Genomic DNA, 18318 nt, shown 5'->3' with positions numbered 1-18318 from the left:
TCTGGCCAGTCAGGATAACCTAGGACAAGGGTGGAGGGGGTGGCCCGCAGAATGCTGTCCAGAGATTAAGCTGTGTATCCTTTGGAGTCAGGTAGGCAGATCAAATAAATATGACAGGACACTTGGGGTGGAGGCTGGACTGGTCTGACTTTTACTGACACAACCCTCTGGAATTCTGTTTTATAGCCAATCTGGGATAAACGTATCCACATAACAAATGATAATTGGTGTGAGCACGAGTCATGCCTTTAGATGGGTATTTAAGATACGTTTTTAGTTAGATGGGTTCAGCCAGTCTTCACTTTAGAGATGAGCCCTGGGCTTGCAGTTTAACTGACTTGCTCAAGGTTATACTACTAGTTTAGTCTTAGACAAGCTCCAGTACCTAACGAGTTTGAAAAATAATTCAAAAGCCACAAGGTCAAATAAAATCATGAAAGTAGATGGGGTGTATACCGTCCCCAGGTTTTTTTTTTTTTTTTACAAGGTGACAACTGAACCAAGGGTTGGGCCAACAGGCTAAATCCACTCCTCATCTATCATTGGCTTTTGGAGAAGCCACACTGGAGCCAGGAACAGGCTGTGAATGTTATTGGCCAAATGGAACATCTGCTGAACTTTAAATATGAATCATCTGGTAGGCAGAGTTGTTAACCCATTTTACAGAGGAGGCAGCTGCCTTGCTCAAGACTACTCCTGGTAAGAGGAAGCGTCAAGATCTGCGCCAGGTCTTTTAATGCCAAATCTTGTGCCGGCCTGTAAATGCTTCCCCGGTGGATCAGGTGGTAAACAAACCACCTGCCATGCAGGAAACAGAGATTCAATTCCTGGGTCAGCAAGATCCCCTGGAGAAGGAAATGGCAACCCACTCCAGTACTCTTGCCTGGGAAATCCCATGGACAGAGGAGCCTGGTGGGCTACAGTCCATGGGGTCACAAAGACACAATTTAGTGACTAAACAACAAAAGAACACCAAAATCTGCTGCAGCCATTTAAATAAACGTTTAGAACTTCAGAGGGAAGGCATTCTCGTTGGGAATAACAATGTTACAGATGATGAAGCTTTTGAACTGGACCTTGGAAGATGGGCAGGGTTTTGACAGCACTTTATTTAGCTAGAGAGCTAACACCCTTCACAGAGCTGTGGGTGAGAAGAGCAGATGAAGCACCCGAGATTAGGTTAGAGATGGCCCACTCTAGGCTTCCGGACAGGTAACGTGTCAGTCATTAACACCCTGACAAGAGTCCCTTTTAGGAGTGGAAGGAGGGGAAGGGTTACCCAGGAAAGAGAGTTCTTTGTTCCGGGTAATATGACAAACACTGAAGGAATACAAAGACCTATTCAGCTAGTTGTCTTCTTTCTAACCACTTGCTAATCATAATAATAATTTTAAAAAACTCATTTCCCTTGATTACTTATGTTAGTAAAATAATTGATCACAACATCAATCAAGGAATGGGGGAGACTGGGAAAGATTACCTACATTCGCTCCAATTTCAGAGGCTTACTCTTCAATGATCTCAGGCTGAAAGATGAACTCATTCCTGGTCTCCTTTGGAAAAACAATTTTAATGGCTTAATTCCTACCTAGGTATCATTATGGTCTCTTTCCTGACTGTAATTTTTTAAAGTTTTTTTTTCTCTTGAGGAACTTGGACCACAATGAGGCCTAAGTAGAAATTAAGCCATTAAAACTGTTATTCCTAAGGAGATCAGGAATGGGTTCATCTTTCAACCTGAGGGAGCCAATCTTAAATACAACAGAAGTGTTTCCAGTTCATATTCACAAACCTTCTCAAGGCTTTCAAGCATTTTGCAAGAAACTTGTGACCAACCTCTGACCTACCCCAGAAGTCCTAGGACAAGAGGCACTGACGGATTTCAGAGATAAGTTAAAGCTACTTACCCAGAAGCCTGCCTATTAGATCCTGACCTAAAACCAAAAGGAAACTGAACAGCTGTATTTTCAAAGCAAATAACTGCTAGCTTTTTTGAGATTTTACTACTGTGATGAGGCCCCTCCATAGACCATGTTACTTAAGAATCCCAATAATCCTATGAGGTGTTGTTCATCTTCAGTAAAAGTTCAGCTTGGAAGAGTAATGAGCCCAAAGCCACAGAGCTAGCAGGTGGTCTACCGGTTGACCCCATTCCAAACCACCTCCCGAAAACCTGCTTTTCTCTGCCTCTCCTCCCCACCAGGCACCAGACACGTGCTCTTCCAGAAGTCCACAAGACTAGCCAGCCCCCTCCACCCCACCACAGGAGGCCGTTCCCAGGTCAGCCTCACCCAACCCCTGCTGAGAACAATATAGTTCAAAGAGAGGTTTTTCTAGTGCAGGGAACCCCTTCATCAGCCTTCCTCTGTGACTCACTACACCCTCATCATAGACACGTCTACGAGTGGGCACCAGGGCTCGGGATTCCCACTGGATCTGGTTTAATCAGCACTAGATCCTTAGACACCGCCCCCCCCCCCCCAACACCCAATCACCCAGTTTTCAAGGAGAAAACTGTAGATACACAAATAGCAGTGAGGGGCTCACGCCCAAGGCTACCAAAGCAAGAGAAAGCCGACCCAAGGAGTCAGGACGGGGGCTTCCAGGCCCATCCTCTCCACGGCTAGGATTGTGACAAGGCGAAATTCAATTAACCCCCGCACTTGCGGGTCTCGGTTCCCACGGATGTAAAGGGAACGGATAAGAAGTAACTTGCCATCTCTGGAAGACCAAGCTGCCTTATGTGAAGCACTCAGGTCAATTCCGATTTGGTGCCGGACTAACCTTTCCTTACCTCCCCGTTCTCCTTCATCGTTAGGGGAGAAGTCGGATCTCCTAAACATATTTATAAAGAATTCCTTACAAATGGCAGAATGAAGGGGGTGGGGAGGCAGGTTAAAATGATAAGAATCCTATCTCTTTCTACCCATTTTCTTCCTCCCTTCTTGATCCCACATCCTAAACCCAGAAAATAGATGACCACGGGTGAAATGAGCTCACAACAGGTCAAAGAGGCAGTCCCCAGCTGCCACCGTCCTCCAGACCACTGGGAAGAGTACGTGGCCGGAGAAAGGCACCGGACTAGAGTCGCTGCACAGACCGCCGCCCTCCCCGACGCGGCCGCTCACCTGCGCCGGGCAGAACAGCAGCAGGAGGAGGCCGAGGGCTGGGCCGCGCACGCTCATGCTGCCGCGGCGACCGGCTGCGGACGTCGGACAGACTTGGCTCGCAGGCTCGGCTCGGGGCCCGGGGTTGTCTCCAGCTCCCGCGCCCGCGGAGGGAGGAAACCAGGCGCCGGCTGCGGCGGGCTGCGCGCGCAGGTCAGGAAGGACGAAGGCATCGTCGGCTCCTCCCACTTCTGGGTGGAGCCGTCCGAGTCCAGGACCCGTCCTGGGGCGGGGCCGGAGCGAGTGAGGGCGGGGCGAGGGCGGGGCAGGGGCGGGGCTAGTGGGGCAGGGGCGGGGCTAGTGTGGCAGGGGCGGGGCTAGTGGGGCCCGGACCACTTCTTGCCACAGCCGCTTCCCACTCCCGGTTCTGCGCTAATTCCGCCCTGAGGCGCCTGAGGCCGCGGCGTGGGGCCAGGGACTAAGAGACCCGGGTAGAGCTGAACATTTGGAATCCGGCCTGGGAAGGATATTTCTGGGGTTGTCGCAACAGTGTGTGGTTTTGATGCTTTAACTCCTTTCTCCCCTTTTTGTCATTCCTCGATTGGAAATGGGAGGGCGAGAAGGTTTTAGCAAATCGGAGTGCGTGGGGACAGTTTTCCCAATTAAGATCCCACTTCTCAGCGGACCCAATTAGCACCCCAAGCAAGTTCTCTTTCCAAACCCAGTCACCCAAAAGGAATTGGTGCCTGGGCTGTTCTAGCAAAGCTGGGGGCGGTGCCACGCGGTGGCCTGACAGTGTTGTGATCCGAGAGCTGGACGGGCGGAGCGTGGCAGTGGGCGATGCCTCAGAGCCGCCCAATCTCTGTTTTCTGTCCGCTCAGCCCACTTTTGAAAAAAGTTCTAGAATCACACCATCTGCTGGCGGAGCAGAGCGTGGCAGGGAACCCGCCCGCGGTAGAAGAGCTACCGCCGCAACCACCCCCGGGAAGTTGGACGCAAAGGTGGGACCAGAGTCCGTAAGTTCTAGGTGAAGTGAAGTAACACAGAGATAAAGAAGCATCTTCGTTTTCGAGCCTTATACTTTTTTTGATCTGACACTTATTTTTGTTATATGCACTTCTGGTATCATTTCCCCTCAGATTTAATTATTAAGATCAGTCAAAAACATCAGTCATTTCCATTTTGAAGTTAGGAAAGTGGACGTAAGGATCGTCCTCCCCACAGTGGAAGCCAATGTACAGTGTAAATAAATATCCATCTGTAGCAATGATCAAAGCCAGTTGGAGGTAGGACCATGATCAGGTAATGTTCTCATCCTTATTCTACAAGGCGACTGTCCTTGACTGACTTTGCAGTTACTGACTTGCTTCCCCACCTCCTCAGCCTTGAAATGTACACCTGCTTGGCTGGGCACTGAACTGTAGGGATTCCCTCTGGACATTCAGCCTTGGCAATCTCCTGGCCTCATGCATCTGCTTGCCCTCAAGGGCCTGCTGTGCTCACTGCTGATAACTTGGTATGCATCACACAAGATAATCAAAAGGCTGTCACTGAGCCAGCTGGCAGGACCACCCTTGGGAATTTCTTAGAAATGCAAATTATGGACCCCCACCCTGGACACCCCTCCCCATGCAAACCCTAGGAGGATGAAGCCCTCCAGGTGATCCCAATTCACTTTCCAATTCACGAACTACTTCTGTAACATATTCTCAGGATCTCAGTGACTTAGTTACCTTCCAGTACTTATGGGGGAAACCAACCAATCAACCAACAAAAACCCTTATTAAATAATTGAATTGAGTAAGGGAAATTTCAAGCACCATATGAAACATTTCCTGGATGCGCAGAAATTTTCATACCCAGTAAATTATGTCCACCATTCACCAAAATGGACTTCCCTGGTGGGAACTCAGACAGTAAAGAGTCCACCTGCAACGCGGGAGACCTGGGTTCGATCCCTAGGTTGGGAAGATCCTCTGGAGGAGGGCACGGCAACCCCTCTCCAGTATTCTTGCCTGGAGAATACCCATGGACAAAGGAGCCTGGTGGGTCAAAAAGAGTTGGACACAACTGAGCAATTAAGCTTGCATGAAAACACACACACACACACACACACACACACTCACCAAAATAGGAACAAAAAGATTTTTTGGCTATATACATATGTTTCTAGTTCTGTATTTTGTACAGCTTTGATGATATCTAAAAGGTGATGATATATTTTTAAAATAAAGTATCTTATTTTTAAGAGAAATGTTTTTTGCTGATAAAGCAATCCATGCTTATGGTAGCAATTTTGAAAATTTATAGGCAAGAATTAAAAACATCATTTATAATTCTACCATTTATGATAATCTATGTCACATCATGGTGTATTTTCTCCTTCTCTGAAAATTGTTTCAGCACATGTAAAGAAAAAAATGTTGCCTGCCACTTCAGTTCCACAAGGATTAAGCTCTTAGTCACTGCAGTCCATAACATGGGTGCTTGGAGGGCAATTTAGGATTGAAAACAACTGGAAGCATTCTGTGCACTAGATATACGGGTCACTAGGTAAGATACATATCTAAGAGAAAATTTCAAAGACCCCAGATTCTTCCATCTTCCCATATTTAGAAAAGCCCTAAAATCATTAACTTGAAATGTTTGTTCTTTGTGATTAGCAATGCCAACTACAAATTAGCACATGGGTGCTTAAATCAGGAGCTGATTCTATGGGCCCAATTCTTATATCTTCTCATATCTAGAAAAGGGCTAAAATCCTTCATTGTGACTTTGTTCCTCATGACTAGCGAAGGCTCCCCGAGACTAGTAGAAACCTTCTGGAAAAATATATGCTTGATTGCATGTATTCCCCCTTCACCAGAAGTCACATATAAACTGACCTTTCTCCCCTGCCTCTTTGGAGCAGTTTCTCAGAGTTATCTGAGGTGCTATCTCCTGGGCTGTAGTCCTCATTTTACCCCCAATAAAACTTAACTTGCATCTCTCACGTTGTGCATCTTAAGTCAACAGCAGTAATCTTTTCATGCTTAATTACATGTTTTTTGCCCAGCAGAAAAGTTTACGTACACACAGGTTCTTCCCTTACCTCTTTTTAGCAGGTCCTCAGAGCTCTCTGAGAGGCCTGTCTCTCTGGCGATGGTCTTCAATAAGGTCCCTGAGTAAAACTTAACTCACAACTTTTACATTGTGCATTTTTATTTCAATTGACATGTAGTCAGAATCCTAGGAGAGGCTTTTCGTTTGTTTAAATACTTGTCAATACCACTATCATTATAAACATCATCCAACACTGATTGCATAAAAATAAAGGACGAAACAAGAGGGTCAATGAAATTCCTGCATGTATGCATCTTTATCAATGTGCAGAAACATCCTCCAGAAAACATCTATGTATTTGAACACATGTATGTGAATATAACATATGGGCTTTTTAAACAAGTGGGGACATATGGTATACAGTTTGCAGCTTGCTTTATTTTTTTAATGTTTATTTATTTATGTGGTTGTGCCAGGTCTTAGTTGTGGCAGATGGGATCTTTGATCTTTGCTGTGGCATGTGGAATCTTCAGTTGCAGCATGCAAACTCTTTAGTTGCAGCATGTGGGATCTAGTTCCCTGACTAGGGATTGAACCCGGGCCCCTTGCATTGGGAGCATGGAGTCTTAGCCACTGGACCACTAGGGAAGTCCCTGCAGCTTGCTTTTTTTTTTTTTTTTTTAACAGTAAGCAGTATGCTTTTCCACCTCACTACTTTGACTAGTTTTACAGGATTTCATTGTGTGTATGTGACATTTCTGAAGCCAGCAGTGTGGGCCAGTCTCAGAGCAGTGCCTAAGTCAATGAAACGGAGTGCACCATCAGAAAGTATTTCAAAATAACTCAAGCCTCAAATTGCATTTCTGGTACGTGCCAAGTGTTTTTATGTCCATAGTAATACTGCATAAATTCACCTTTCTTTTTCTTATGCCTTCTCACATCCCTGAGCTTGTCTGGATTCCACAAAGCTTTGCATGTTTCTATGCCCTCGGCTTTCCTTATGATATTGCATCACAGAAGTCTAAAAGCTATTGAACATTTTCCTGAGGGAGAGAGATGAGAATGTTGACCCCAAATTTCTTTTCACCTGACAGATGGAAGGGGAAGGCTAGAAATAGTCTGTTAATAGTTTTTGATCCATGCAGTTCAGTTCAGTCGCTCAGTCGTGTCTGACTCTTTGCGACCCCATGAACCACAGCACACCAGGCCTCTCTGTCTGTCACCAACTCCCAGAGTCTACCTAAACTCATGTCCGTTGAGTCAGTGATGCCATCCAACCAGCTCATCCTCTGTCATCCCCTTCTCCTCCTACCCTCCATCTTTCCCAGCATCAGGGTCTTTTCAGATGAGTCAGCTTTTTGCATCAGGTGGCCAAAGTATTGGAGTTTCAGCTTCAGCATCAGTCCTTCCAATGAACACCCAGGACTGATCTCCTTTAGGATGGACTGACAGGATCTCCTTGCAGTCCAAGGGACTCTCAAGAGTCTTCTCCAACACCACAGTTCAAAAGCATCAATTCTTCAGCACTCAGCTTTCTTTATAGTCCAACTCTCACATCCATACCTGACTACTGGAAAAACCATAGCCTTGACTAGAGGGACTTTTGTTGACAAAGTAATGTCTTTGCTTTTTAATCTGCTGTCTAGGTTGGTCATAACTTTCCTTCCAAGGAGCAAGTGTCTTTTATTTTTATTTTCTTTTTCTTTTCTTTTTTTTTTTATATTTTAGAGGGGGAGGGGTTAGGAGGGGCCGGAATGGAAGGTGAGGGGTTAGGAACCAGAGAGGAAGGGGTGGGGGCTGTGGGAGAGGCGTAGGGAAGGGGGGCCACCAGATCTTCCAGGGGAACAGAGAAAGCAGAGGACTCAGAGGCGGGAGGAGTCGGCTTAGCTCGGGAGGGTGGGGGGGGGGGCATGGTGAGTAGGATTTGGCTGGGAGTGCACGTGGTGCACAGGGTGAGGCGAGAGCACAACTCCCAAAAGGCCTGAACATAGGGGACCTCAGACCATTTTCCCGATCTCCGGCAGTAATTATCCAAATCACGGAGGACGTCAAAGTCTAGTGTCCCTGTGGCTGGCCATTGTGAGCCATTATCTAGGGAATACTGAGGCCAGGCCTGTGAGCACAGAAAAGTGAGCTGCTTGGGGCGGATATATCCCTTTAGTCTTAGGGTCCGCAGGTTAGCCAGCAGGCACTCTAAGGGTGTGGAGTATTGGGGATCGGGTTTGGAGGCTGTCTATCCCATGGCGACCACGGGGCATGGAGGCAACCCCCGCTGTCCGAACGTCTTCAGACGAGTCAAGGGGAGCCGGAGGTCCGTGCAGCCGTTCGGAACGTCTTCCTCATGAGCTGGGGACTGGGAAAGGCTGAAGCCGGAGGTCTATTCAGCCGCTTGGGACGTCTCCCTCATGAGCTGGTGACTGGAAAAGGCCGAAGCCAGAGGCCGAAGCCGGAGGTCTACTCAGCCGCTGGGGACGTCTCCCCACCAGCTGGTGACCGGGAGGGCCCAGTAAGTGCGCACCCGTTACTGGGCCCTAGGAGGTGGTCGCCAGGGAGGGCAGGCCCCAAAGCCTAAGGGACTTACCCCGTATCCTGCCATCCGGGGGGTTGGTCAGCCACCTGGGTCCGGGGCTACCGCGGCGGTGGAGCTCAAGAGGGCCTCAACAGCGAGTGCCGGGGGCCCTCACCTTGGGCCCCACGTTGGGGCGCCAGATGTTAGAAAAAACACCGCGGGAGGAAAAAAGCCACCTCTAAGGACCGGTGGTAAAGGCCTTTATTAAGCAAGGCGTCGATCTCGGGCAGAACTCCCTGGGGCGGGTGAGTGAGGAGACAAAGGGAGTCTGCCAGCAAGTGTCTTTTAATTTCATGGCTGCAGTCACCATCTACAGTGATTTTGGAGCCCAGAAAAATAAACTCAGCCACTGTTTCCACTGTTTCCCCATCTATTTGCCATGAAGTGATGGGACCAGATGCCATGATCTTAGTTTTCTGACTGTTGAGCTTTAAGCCAACTTTTTCACTCTCCTCTTTCACTTTCATCGAGAGGCTCTTTAGTTCTTCCTCACTTTCTGCCATAAGGGTGGTGTCATCTGCATATCTGAGGTTATTGATATTTCTCCCGGCAATCTTGACTCCAGCTTGTGCTTCCTCCAGCCCAGCATTTCTCATGATGTATTCTGCATGTAAGTTAAATAAGCAGGGTGACAATATACAGCCTTGACGTACTCCTTTTCCTATTTGGAACCAGTCTGTTGTTCCATGTCCAATTCTAACTGTTGCTTCCTGACCTGTATACAGGTTTCTCAAGAGGCAGGTCAGGTGGTCTGGTATTCCCATCTCTTTCAGAATTTTCCACAGTTTATTGTGAGCCACACAGTCAAAGGCTTTGGCATAGACAATAAAGCAGAAATAGATGCTTTTCTGGAACTCTCTTGCTTTTTTGATGATCCAACGGATGTTGGCAATTTGATCTCTGGTTCCTCTGCCTTTTCTAAAACTAGCTTGAACACCTGGAATTTCACAGTTCACATATTGCTGAAGCCTGGCTTGGAGAATTTTGAGCATTACTTTACTAGCGTGTGAGATGAGTGCAATTGTGCGGTAGTTTGAGCATTCTTTGGCATTGCCTTTCTTTGGGATTGGAATGAAAACTGACCTTTTCCAGTCCAGTGGCCACTGCTGACTTTTCCAAACTTGATCCATTAGATAATTTATTTAATCAATCTCCTTTTGGATGTTTGGTTTGTCACTTTTCATTACTGGAAACAATAATGCAATGAACATCATTATGCCTAAATCCTTACAATCATATATAAATAGAACTGTTGGAAAAATTTATATATTGTTGGATCAAAAGAAATGTGTATTTTAGTTTTGAATTGTCAAATTGCCCTCCAAACAGACTGCAATTTACATCTTTGCTAATAACATACAGAAGTACGTGATTCTATCTCCTTGTCAACACTTAACTTTGCTCTTCTGATAGGTGAAAAATAACATCTATGATTTTAATTATTGTATTTCTTATATAAAAAAGATTTTGATGCTTTAATTTGTATTTTATTAATTATATGTGAGATTAAAAATCTTTTCATACATTTATAGGCAGTTTTATTTCTTTGTCCATATTCTTCATTTTTAAGAAAATATTTTTTGGTCGTGCTGTGAGGCATGTGGGATTAGTTCCCTGACCGGGGATGGAACCTGCACTCCCTGCATTGGCAGTAAAGAATCTTAACCACTGGACCACCAGGGAAGTCCCTGTATTGTTTATTTTCTATTAGTTTTTTCATATTGATTTGTAAAAACTATTAAGTAAATAAACCTGTTGGTCTAATATATGCAGTGCAGATACTTTTACTAATTTACTAGTTTCAGTTCAGTTCAGTTCAGTTCAGCCACTCAGTCATGTCCGACTCTTCGCGACCCCCTGGAGTGCAACATGTCAGGCCTCCCTGTCCATCACCAACTCCTGGAGTTTGCTGAAACTCATGTCCGTTGAGTCGGTGATGCCATCCAACCAGCTCATCCTCTGTTATCCCTTTCTCCTCCCGCCTTCAATCTTTCCTAGCATCAGGGTCTTTTCAAATGAGTCAGCTCTTCACATCAGGTAGCCAAAGTATTGGAGTTTCTGCTTCAACATCAGTCCTTCCAATGAACACCCAGGACTGATCTCCTTTAGGATGGACTGGTTGGATCTCCTTGCAGTCCCAGGGACTCTCAAGAGTCTTCTCCAACACCACAGTTCAAAAGTGTCAATTCTTCATCACTCAGCTTTCCTTATAGTCCAAACTGTCACAACCATACATGACTACTGGAAAAACCATAGCCTTGACGAGATGGACCTTTATTGGCAAAATAATATGCTGTCTAGGTTGGTCATAACTTTCCTTCCAAGGAGTAACTGTCTTTTAATTTCATGGTTTACAAGGTTATAAAAAATTATTCCATGTTTTCCTTTTGAGTTTTAATGATTTCTTGAAGATAATGATCTGCCTGGAATTGTTTTGCTGTGAGCAGTGATATAAGGATCCAGCTTCCCCCAGGAACCCCAACCCCCTCCAACCCCAAACCTCCATCTCCCATCCCTCACACCCCCCAACCCCCCACCCCTGTCCAAGAACCTTGGCAATCACATGGACACCTGCTTTTCTTAAAGTCATCACTAGTTTTCGTGTTGCAGAATCAATGACAACCTATTTGTTCTCATCTCACTTGCTCTTTTAGTAACACTGAGCGCAGATAATCACATGTTCTTCATTAAACAATCTTCTTTAACCCTCATTCTCCTGGGTTGCTCACTGGCTAAGCAGCCATTGCATCTCATCACCTAGAGACTAAGGGATATGATTTGAGCAGCATGTTTCTATTAATAAAATTTTGTTTCAATGAAATAGCTTTGAGTTCTTCTAATATAGAAGCTTTCTTTTGCTGCTGCTAACTTTGAAGCTTCAAAGTAGGCAATGATTCAAGGGGACAAAGAAAAAAGAAGGCCTAACTTCTGTACAGATTGCAAGCTTGCCCAGTTTCTAGCTTGAAGGCTGAAATTTAATCATGAGAAATGTAGATGGAGCTGGGCCTTTGGGGTACTAGGATGCAGCTGACTTCACCTGGTGATACCTGAGACCGTTCTGCATGGACTGGGTGCCTCTTCACTTTGCTTTTTTTTTCATTTCTCCCTGCCACCCCGGCTACCTCCCCCAACCCCTTCACCTCCGCCCCACCCCGCCTCACCCCATTGTGTTAGTCAGCTTAGGCTGTCATAACAAAATATCATGGACTGAATGGCTTAAACACCAGTAATTTATATCCCATGGTAATGGAGACAGAGAAGTGTGAGATCAAGCTGCCAGTCAGTTCAGTTTCCGGTGAGTCCCCACTTCCTGACTTGCAGGAAGGCTTCTCACTGTGTGCTCATGTGCTCTTTCCTTGGTACGTATGTGTAGAGAGAGAGATCTCGCCTCCTCTTATATAAAGTCACAAATCCTATTGGGTTAAGGCCACACCCTTAGGACCATTGTTGTTGTTTTTCAGTCACTAAGTCATCTCTGATTCTTTTCGACCCCAGGCACACCAGGCCTCCCTGCCCCTCACCATCTCCCAGAGTTTGCCCAAGTTCAAGTCCACTGAATCAGTAATGCTATCCAACCATCTCATACTCTGCTGCCCTCTTCTCCTTTTGACCATATTCAACCTTAATTATTAACACCTCTTAATAGCCCTAGGGGCTTCCCTGGTGGCTCAGCAATAAAGAATCCGCCTGCGATGCAGTAGATGCAGGCTTGGTCCCTGGGTCATGAATATTCCCTGAAGGAGGAAATGGAAGTCTGCTCCAGTATTTCTGCCTGAGAAATCCCATGGACAGAGGAGCCTGGTGGGCTGCAGTCCATGGGGGGTCTCAAAAGAGTCGGACACAGCCCCTAAACAGCAACAAACAAAAAGACCTGTCTCTAAATAGTTTCTTGGGGGTTAGGGTGTCAACGTAGGAATCTGGGGAAGGGGGACACAATTCAGTTCATTGCACCCCTCTTCGTGCTCAGGGCTGCTTGATGACTTTTGTGGGCTCTAAGCACCTTTGCCTTTGGGGACCCCTCCTTCCTTAAAAAAAAAAACACTTAAAATTCTGCTTTATAACCACATTGATACAGAGATAATCCAAGCTGATTTCAATATTATATATTTATTATTATTATATTTTTCTTCTGATTTTAAAATAAATTGCTATTAAAACATTTTCATGAGACCTTAGAAGTATCAAGGGCCCTAGGCACTAGGCCTACTTGGCTTAATGGAGAAGTTGTAGACACTGTAAATCTTGCTAACAGACTACCCCCAGAAAGATCCAGGAAGAGCAACTAGAGCTGACTCTAAAAGAACCACCTTGTAGATGATTGGAGAGTGACCAGTTCAACACAGGGAACATGAGTAGGTGACCAGCTCACATCTGACTCCCTCTGTCAGTCTACACATTGCAAACACATTTTGGTAAACTATAGGAAACCTTGAGTTAGAGCTTCTGCAAAACCCTTAGGGAGTTTTAGGTTGAGTGTTTTTGAGAGCCTCTTTTTGGTAAAAGACTTTTTTCTTTTTTATTAATATATAATACACATGTAAAATCTAAAAAACTTACATGTACAGTTCAATAAGTTCTTACATACTATATATTTATATTATGTTATCTATTACTTGATAATAAATTATCCCAAAACATAGTGAATTATAAGAACAAACATTGATTAGATCAGATTTTCTGCCAGTTAGGCCTTTGTGTGGTTCTGGGTGGTTTTGGCTCATGAGTCTGTGGTCAAGATGTCAGCCAGGCTGCCATCATCTAAAGGCTTGACTGGGTCTGGAATATTTGCTTCCAAGATGCTGCTGGCAGGAGGCCTCGGTTCCACTCCACGTGGCTCAGGGCTGCTCATCTGTCTTCAAGACCAGGGAGCCGGCTTCCTCCAGAGCAAGTGATCCAAGAAAGAGCAAGGTAGAACTTTTATTTTAGCATGCCATTCTTTTTTTCTTTTTTTGCCACTATTTTGACTTCTATCATCATAAATTGCTTTTGCTGTTCTTGAACTTCATACAAATTGAGTCATCTTTTGTGTCTTGTTCTATTTCACTAAACATTATGTCTGTAAGATTCATCCACATCACTTAGAGCAATAGTTCATCTTTTTTGTTTGTTTGTTTTTATCGTTGGGTCATATTCCATGGTATAAAAATACCATGGCAAAAAAAAAAAAAAAAAATACCATGGCAGACATTTGAGTTGTTTCCAGGTTGGGCTATTATAGAGTTGCTACGAACATTCTTGTGCAGGTCATTTCTTTGAAATATGCCCTCAATTCTTTGGGGTTCTGCAATAAACTTTTAAAACTCCATACTTAAGCTGAATTTTACAGACACCTTCATTTAAAACAGCTGAGGCTACAACACATGACTTTAGTGTCAGTGGTTTATGAGAGTACAGGAGCGGGGTATTGTTGGTCAGACTTATGGTAAGGTATTACTCACCACACTAAAGATACTTGAATTGGTGATTACTCCAGTCATGGGTTGCAATGTAGCTTAGGCTCATTAGTGTGGAGGTAACTTGAACTTGGCTGTTAGTATTTTGCCCTGGCTTTCCCTAACGTGAAAGATTCAGTCACATAATATAGTTTCCTTCCCCTGGGATGGCTTTAGGTCTTATCTTTGCTAAAATAGGAAGACTAACTCTTGTAAAGGGCAGACTTTCTAAGGCTATTCTTAAAAGTTTAACTGCAAGAAATAGGAACAATAGCAGCGTTTCCTTCCTTAAAAATTAGAAGGTTCAATTCTAGTGAGGGAGAGAAGAGATCAAAGATGGGAGAAGTCATGCCTTCTGTTGCCAGAGCTAAAGCTGACAAAGCGTCTTGAAACTGAAGATCTCAGGAATTCCCTGGTGGTCCAGAAATTAGGATTCAGCACTTTCAATGCCTAGTCAGAGATTTAAGATCCCACAAACCTCACGACACAGCCAAAAGAAAAAAAAAGATATTCAATGAACTTCCTTCAATTGTTTTAATATGACTTCACTCATATTTTTCAATTATCTTAAAATATTGCCAATAAATAAGGGTAAAACACAAGGAAAGGATTCTAAGACTTTTCAGGCCCACTAGTGCATGAATTATTTAACTGAGGACTAAGTATGATCAGAGAGCTTGGAGAAAACACTTCAATGAGTCCCATTGCATTTGGTAGGTTATCTCATTGCATTTAGTAGGTTAAGCAGCAAAAAGAGACAGGCAAGGCTCTCTGTCAGAGGAATGGGAAACAAATTATTCCAAATTTGCCCAGAGAGCATAGAGCTTGATTTTGGCCTATTTTGTTTCAATTTTGGTTTTTTCTGTGTTTCCAAGCACAGGTAAGTACATGGGTGTGAGCTGATGAGGGGAAAAGACATGAAAAATCATCACTCAGTGTCTCTGTTCATCGCTGGGCCTCAACATGGTTCTATGCACTCATTTTTTAGCATCTTTTCATAGTGATATAAAACTTACTAAGACCAACTGACCAGCATAGATAACCACAGACACTGCACAAATCATGCACAAAATTCTTTCTTGGTGACAAGCAGAGGAGATGCATTCTCATGGCAGCCAACAATTCCTAGAAAGTGTCGTGTGCTCAGCTGCTCAGTCGAACCCGACACTTTGTGGACTGACTGTAGCCCTCATAGACCGTAGCCCGCCAGTCTCCTCTGTCCTTGGGATTCTCCAGGCAAGAATACTGGAGTGGGTTGCCATTTCCTCCTCCAGGGGTTCTTCCTGACTTAGAGATTGAACCGACATCTCTTGCATCTCCTGCATTGGCAGGTGGGTTCTGTACCACTAGCACCACCTGGGAAGCCCTAGAAAGTGTTAGGAAGGCAACACAGTTCTACCAACAGAACTAGAATCAGGTCAGCCACTTATCATTAGCTCCAGGTCCTGACCAGACACCACGCTTTTCCTCTCCAACGCAGGGCCAGAGTTCTTTGATGACTGAACCGGCTCACCACGGGCAAGCCTGTGCAGCAAAAGAGGTCTGGAATTGTTGGCCCTTGTTTCATGGCCACACTACTTTTTTTTCTTTTCTTTTTTTAAGGTTGCTCCACACAGCACACAGGATCTTAGTCACCTGACCAGGGATTGAACCCGTGCCCTCTGCCTTGGGAACATGGAGTCTTAACCACTGGCCCCCTGGGTAAGTCCCACGGTCACACTTCTTCATGGGGTTTGTTGCCTGCTCTCCTCTCCTTGAGATTTTTTCCTCCCACTATCCACGTTTCACTTCCCGCTCCTGTCTATTTCATCTCATTTCCTTTGCTGATTCCTTTCTCTCTCATCTATTTCCTCTCATCAGAGTCTTTCTGGGGACTTCATCTGTCCTATGACTGTGACCATCACCTCTACACAGATGATGCCCAGATCCGGAAGAGTCTTGTGCTAAACGATAAGCAGCTATTTCCAGCTGTCTTCTGGAATCGATTTCGTATATTCTTCAAACTGAACGTGTCCAAACTCTCTCTCTGTCCCCATCCCAGCTCTGCTGTTCTTCTTTATTTCCTGGCACAGTTACTAGCACCGCCCACCACATAAACCTTGTGTCCAGACCTCAGACTGCTCTCTATAGAAAGTCTTGCTCAGGAGGCTGGCCACTGGCTGGCCACTGGACTCTTGGCAGGCAAATAGTTCTTTACACAGATATGAAACTTTTCCTAAGCTATAATGGCTCACTGTGCCCACACTGATTGCACAAACAATGGGGCTCATGCTAAATGCCTGGTTTCTTCCTGGCAGCCTGGAATTCTGGTAAAAGCTAGGCAGAGGGTGCCTATGTGACCAGCTCTCAGTTAAAATTCTGAGTGAGTCTCTCATGAGCTTGCTTATCAGCAGATGACACTTTGCAATGTTGCCACAAGTCTTTCCTAAAGGAGAGGACTCTTGGAAGCTTTAATCTGGTTTCCTTTATATCTCCATTTCATTTCCCTTTCTCCTTTCCAGTTTTGCTAGATATCAATTTCACTGTAATCTTAGCCATGAATATGACCATACTATGATCCCCGTGAGTCTTCCTAGCAAATCGCCAAAGATCACTGGGAATGATCTGAGGGTTCCCTGATGCACCTTAGTATAATGCCTGACTCTTGTTTCTTTTCCTCACCCTCTCTGTTCAATTAATCACCTAATTATCATTAGCTCTACCTCTAAATATTAAAAACAAAAAATGTCCCATATTCTCCACCTTCACTGCCTAGATGATACAACCATGACTCAATCTGGGCATCAATCTCCCTGCTTTCCCCGACTAAAAAAGTAAAACCCAAAGCTCTAAGGGGACAGCAGTAAGCTGATGCTATGAAGGAAGTTATTTCTTGTTAAAAAAAAAAAAAAGTGAACTGAGTAAATTTGAAGACCTAATTGGCCTTATTCAAAGATTCATGGGAATTCCCTGGCCGTCCAGTGGTTAGGACTCTGTCTTTCCACTGCAAGGGGCATGGGTGCGATCCCTGGCCGGGGAACAAAGATCCCTGAATTACCATGGTGCGGCCAAAATAATAATAATAAAGGATTCATGAATTGGGCAACATTCCACCTAGCAAGTGAAAGAAACTTTAGGAGCTGTACAGAATGGAAGGTTTTCATAGATAGAAAGGGGGTGGGACAAGGAAGTCATAAAAAAGGTAAAAGGTTACCGTATTTCAGGCAAAGTCACCTTTCTTTGGAAGAAGGGTGGGGAATCTATCAATCTATCATGCAGCTGACCTCACAGGAGCTGATGTGGTCATTCCAGATTAACCAGTTAAAGTTCACACTCCTGAGAGTAGCTGAAATTGAAATTAAATCTTAAAGCAAACCAGGTTTGCTTTCTGGGGGCAAGTGACTCCGTTTGGGGCATGTTGTTGCTGTTTCAAAGCACTCTAAAAGCCTGTCTCCTGGGCTTCCCAGGTGGTCTAGTGGTTAGGGATCTGCTAGTCAATCCAGGGACACAGGTTCCTTAGGGAAATTAAATAGTCTTGTTTAGGCTTCAGAGACAATGCAGAGCAGGCCTCTGACCTCGCTTCTAACCTGCCTGGAGACTGCCCTGACTGTGAGTGACTGCCTGCTCTGACTGCAAGACTAGCAGCACCATAGATAAGATTGGGGAGGAATCTTGAGATTGTTGAGTCCCTGGAGCGGGGCTGGCTAACCAAGCCCCAGGCTTAACAACATTCTAAGTTTTATACATTAACATGAAATCAGACCTGGAATTTGCTCACAGATTGATGATGGGATCAGTTTGCGTCCCCAGGACGCAAACGGGGAACCCTGAACTATAATCTTTGAAGTCTCACCCCGGGAGCAGAAGTGATGTCTGGGACCTTTTCCCAATTGGGTCTCCGGATGGGCTGTGACATAGGACTTCCCAACACTGTTTGAGTCTGGATGTTGGTCAAAATCCAATTTGGTGATGTTTCCTCTGCTGTTTCTATTTCTCTTCTCTTTTAATGTTAGTATATTGAAAGTAAGCTGGATAATTCTCTAATAAATATTCATTTCACTTCAGTTATGGGGAAGGAAATGGCAACCCACTCCAGTATCCTTGCCTGGAAAATCTCGTGGACAGAGGAGCCTGGTGGGCTGCAGTCCATAGGGTCGCAAAGAGTCGGGCACGACTGAGTGACTAACAC

At 45.0% G+C, this 18318-nt stretch overlaps 1 protein-coding gene across 1 annotated transcript in view; it reads right to left on the bottom strand.

Moving 5' to 3' along the window:
* NPC1 (NPC intracellular cholesterol transporter 1) overlaps window positions 1-3307 on the bottom strand; it is a 43189-nt gene extending 39882 nt beyond the window's left edge. Inside the window, exon 1 of the mRNA XM_061131014.1 lies at window positions 3129-3307. Within this exon, the coding sequence (XP_060986997.1) occupies window positions 3129-3185 (57 nt within the window). The 5' untranslated portion in view covers window positions 3186-3307. The remainder of the gene's footprint in view (window positions 1-3128) is intronic.
* Between the last annotated feature and the right edge of the window lie 15011 nt (window positions 3308-18318).

Source organism: Dama dama, chromosome 27, assembly GCF_033118175.1.
Source record: "Dama dama isolate Ldn47 chromosome 27, ASM3311817v1, whole genome shotgun sequence".
Lineage (NCBI taxonomy): Eukaryota > Metazoa > Chordata > Mammalia > Artiodactyla > Cervidae > Dama > Dama dama.
Note: the sequence above shows the minus strand (reverse complement) of the source record. Positions and strands in the feature narration are given on the sequence as shown.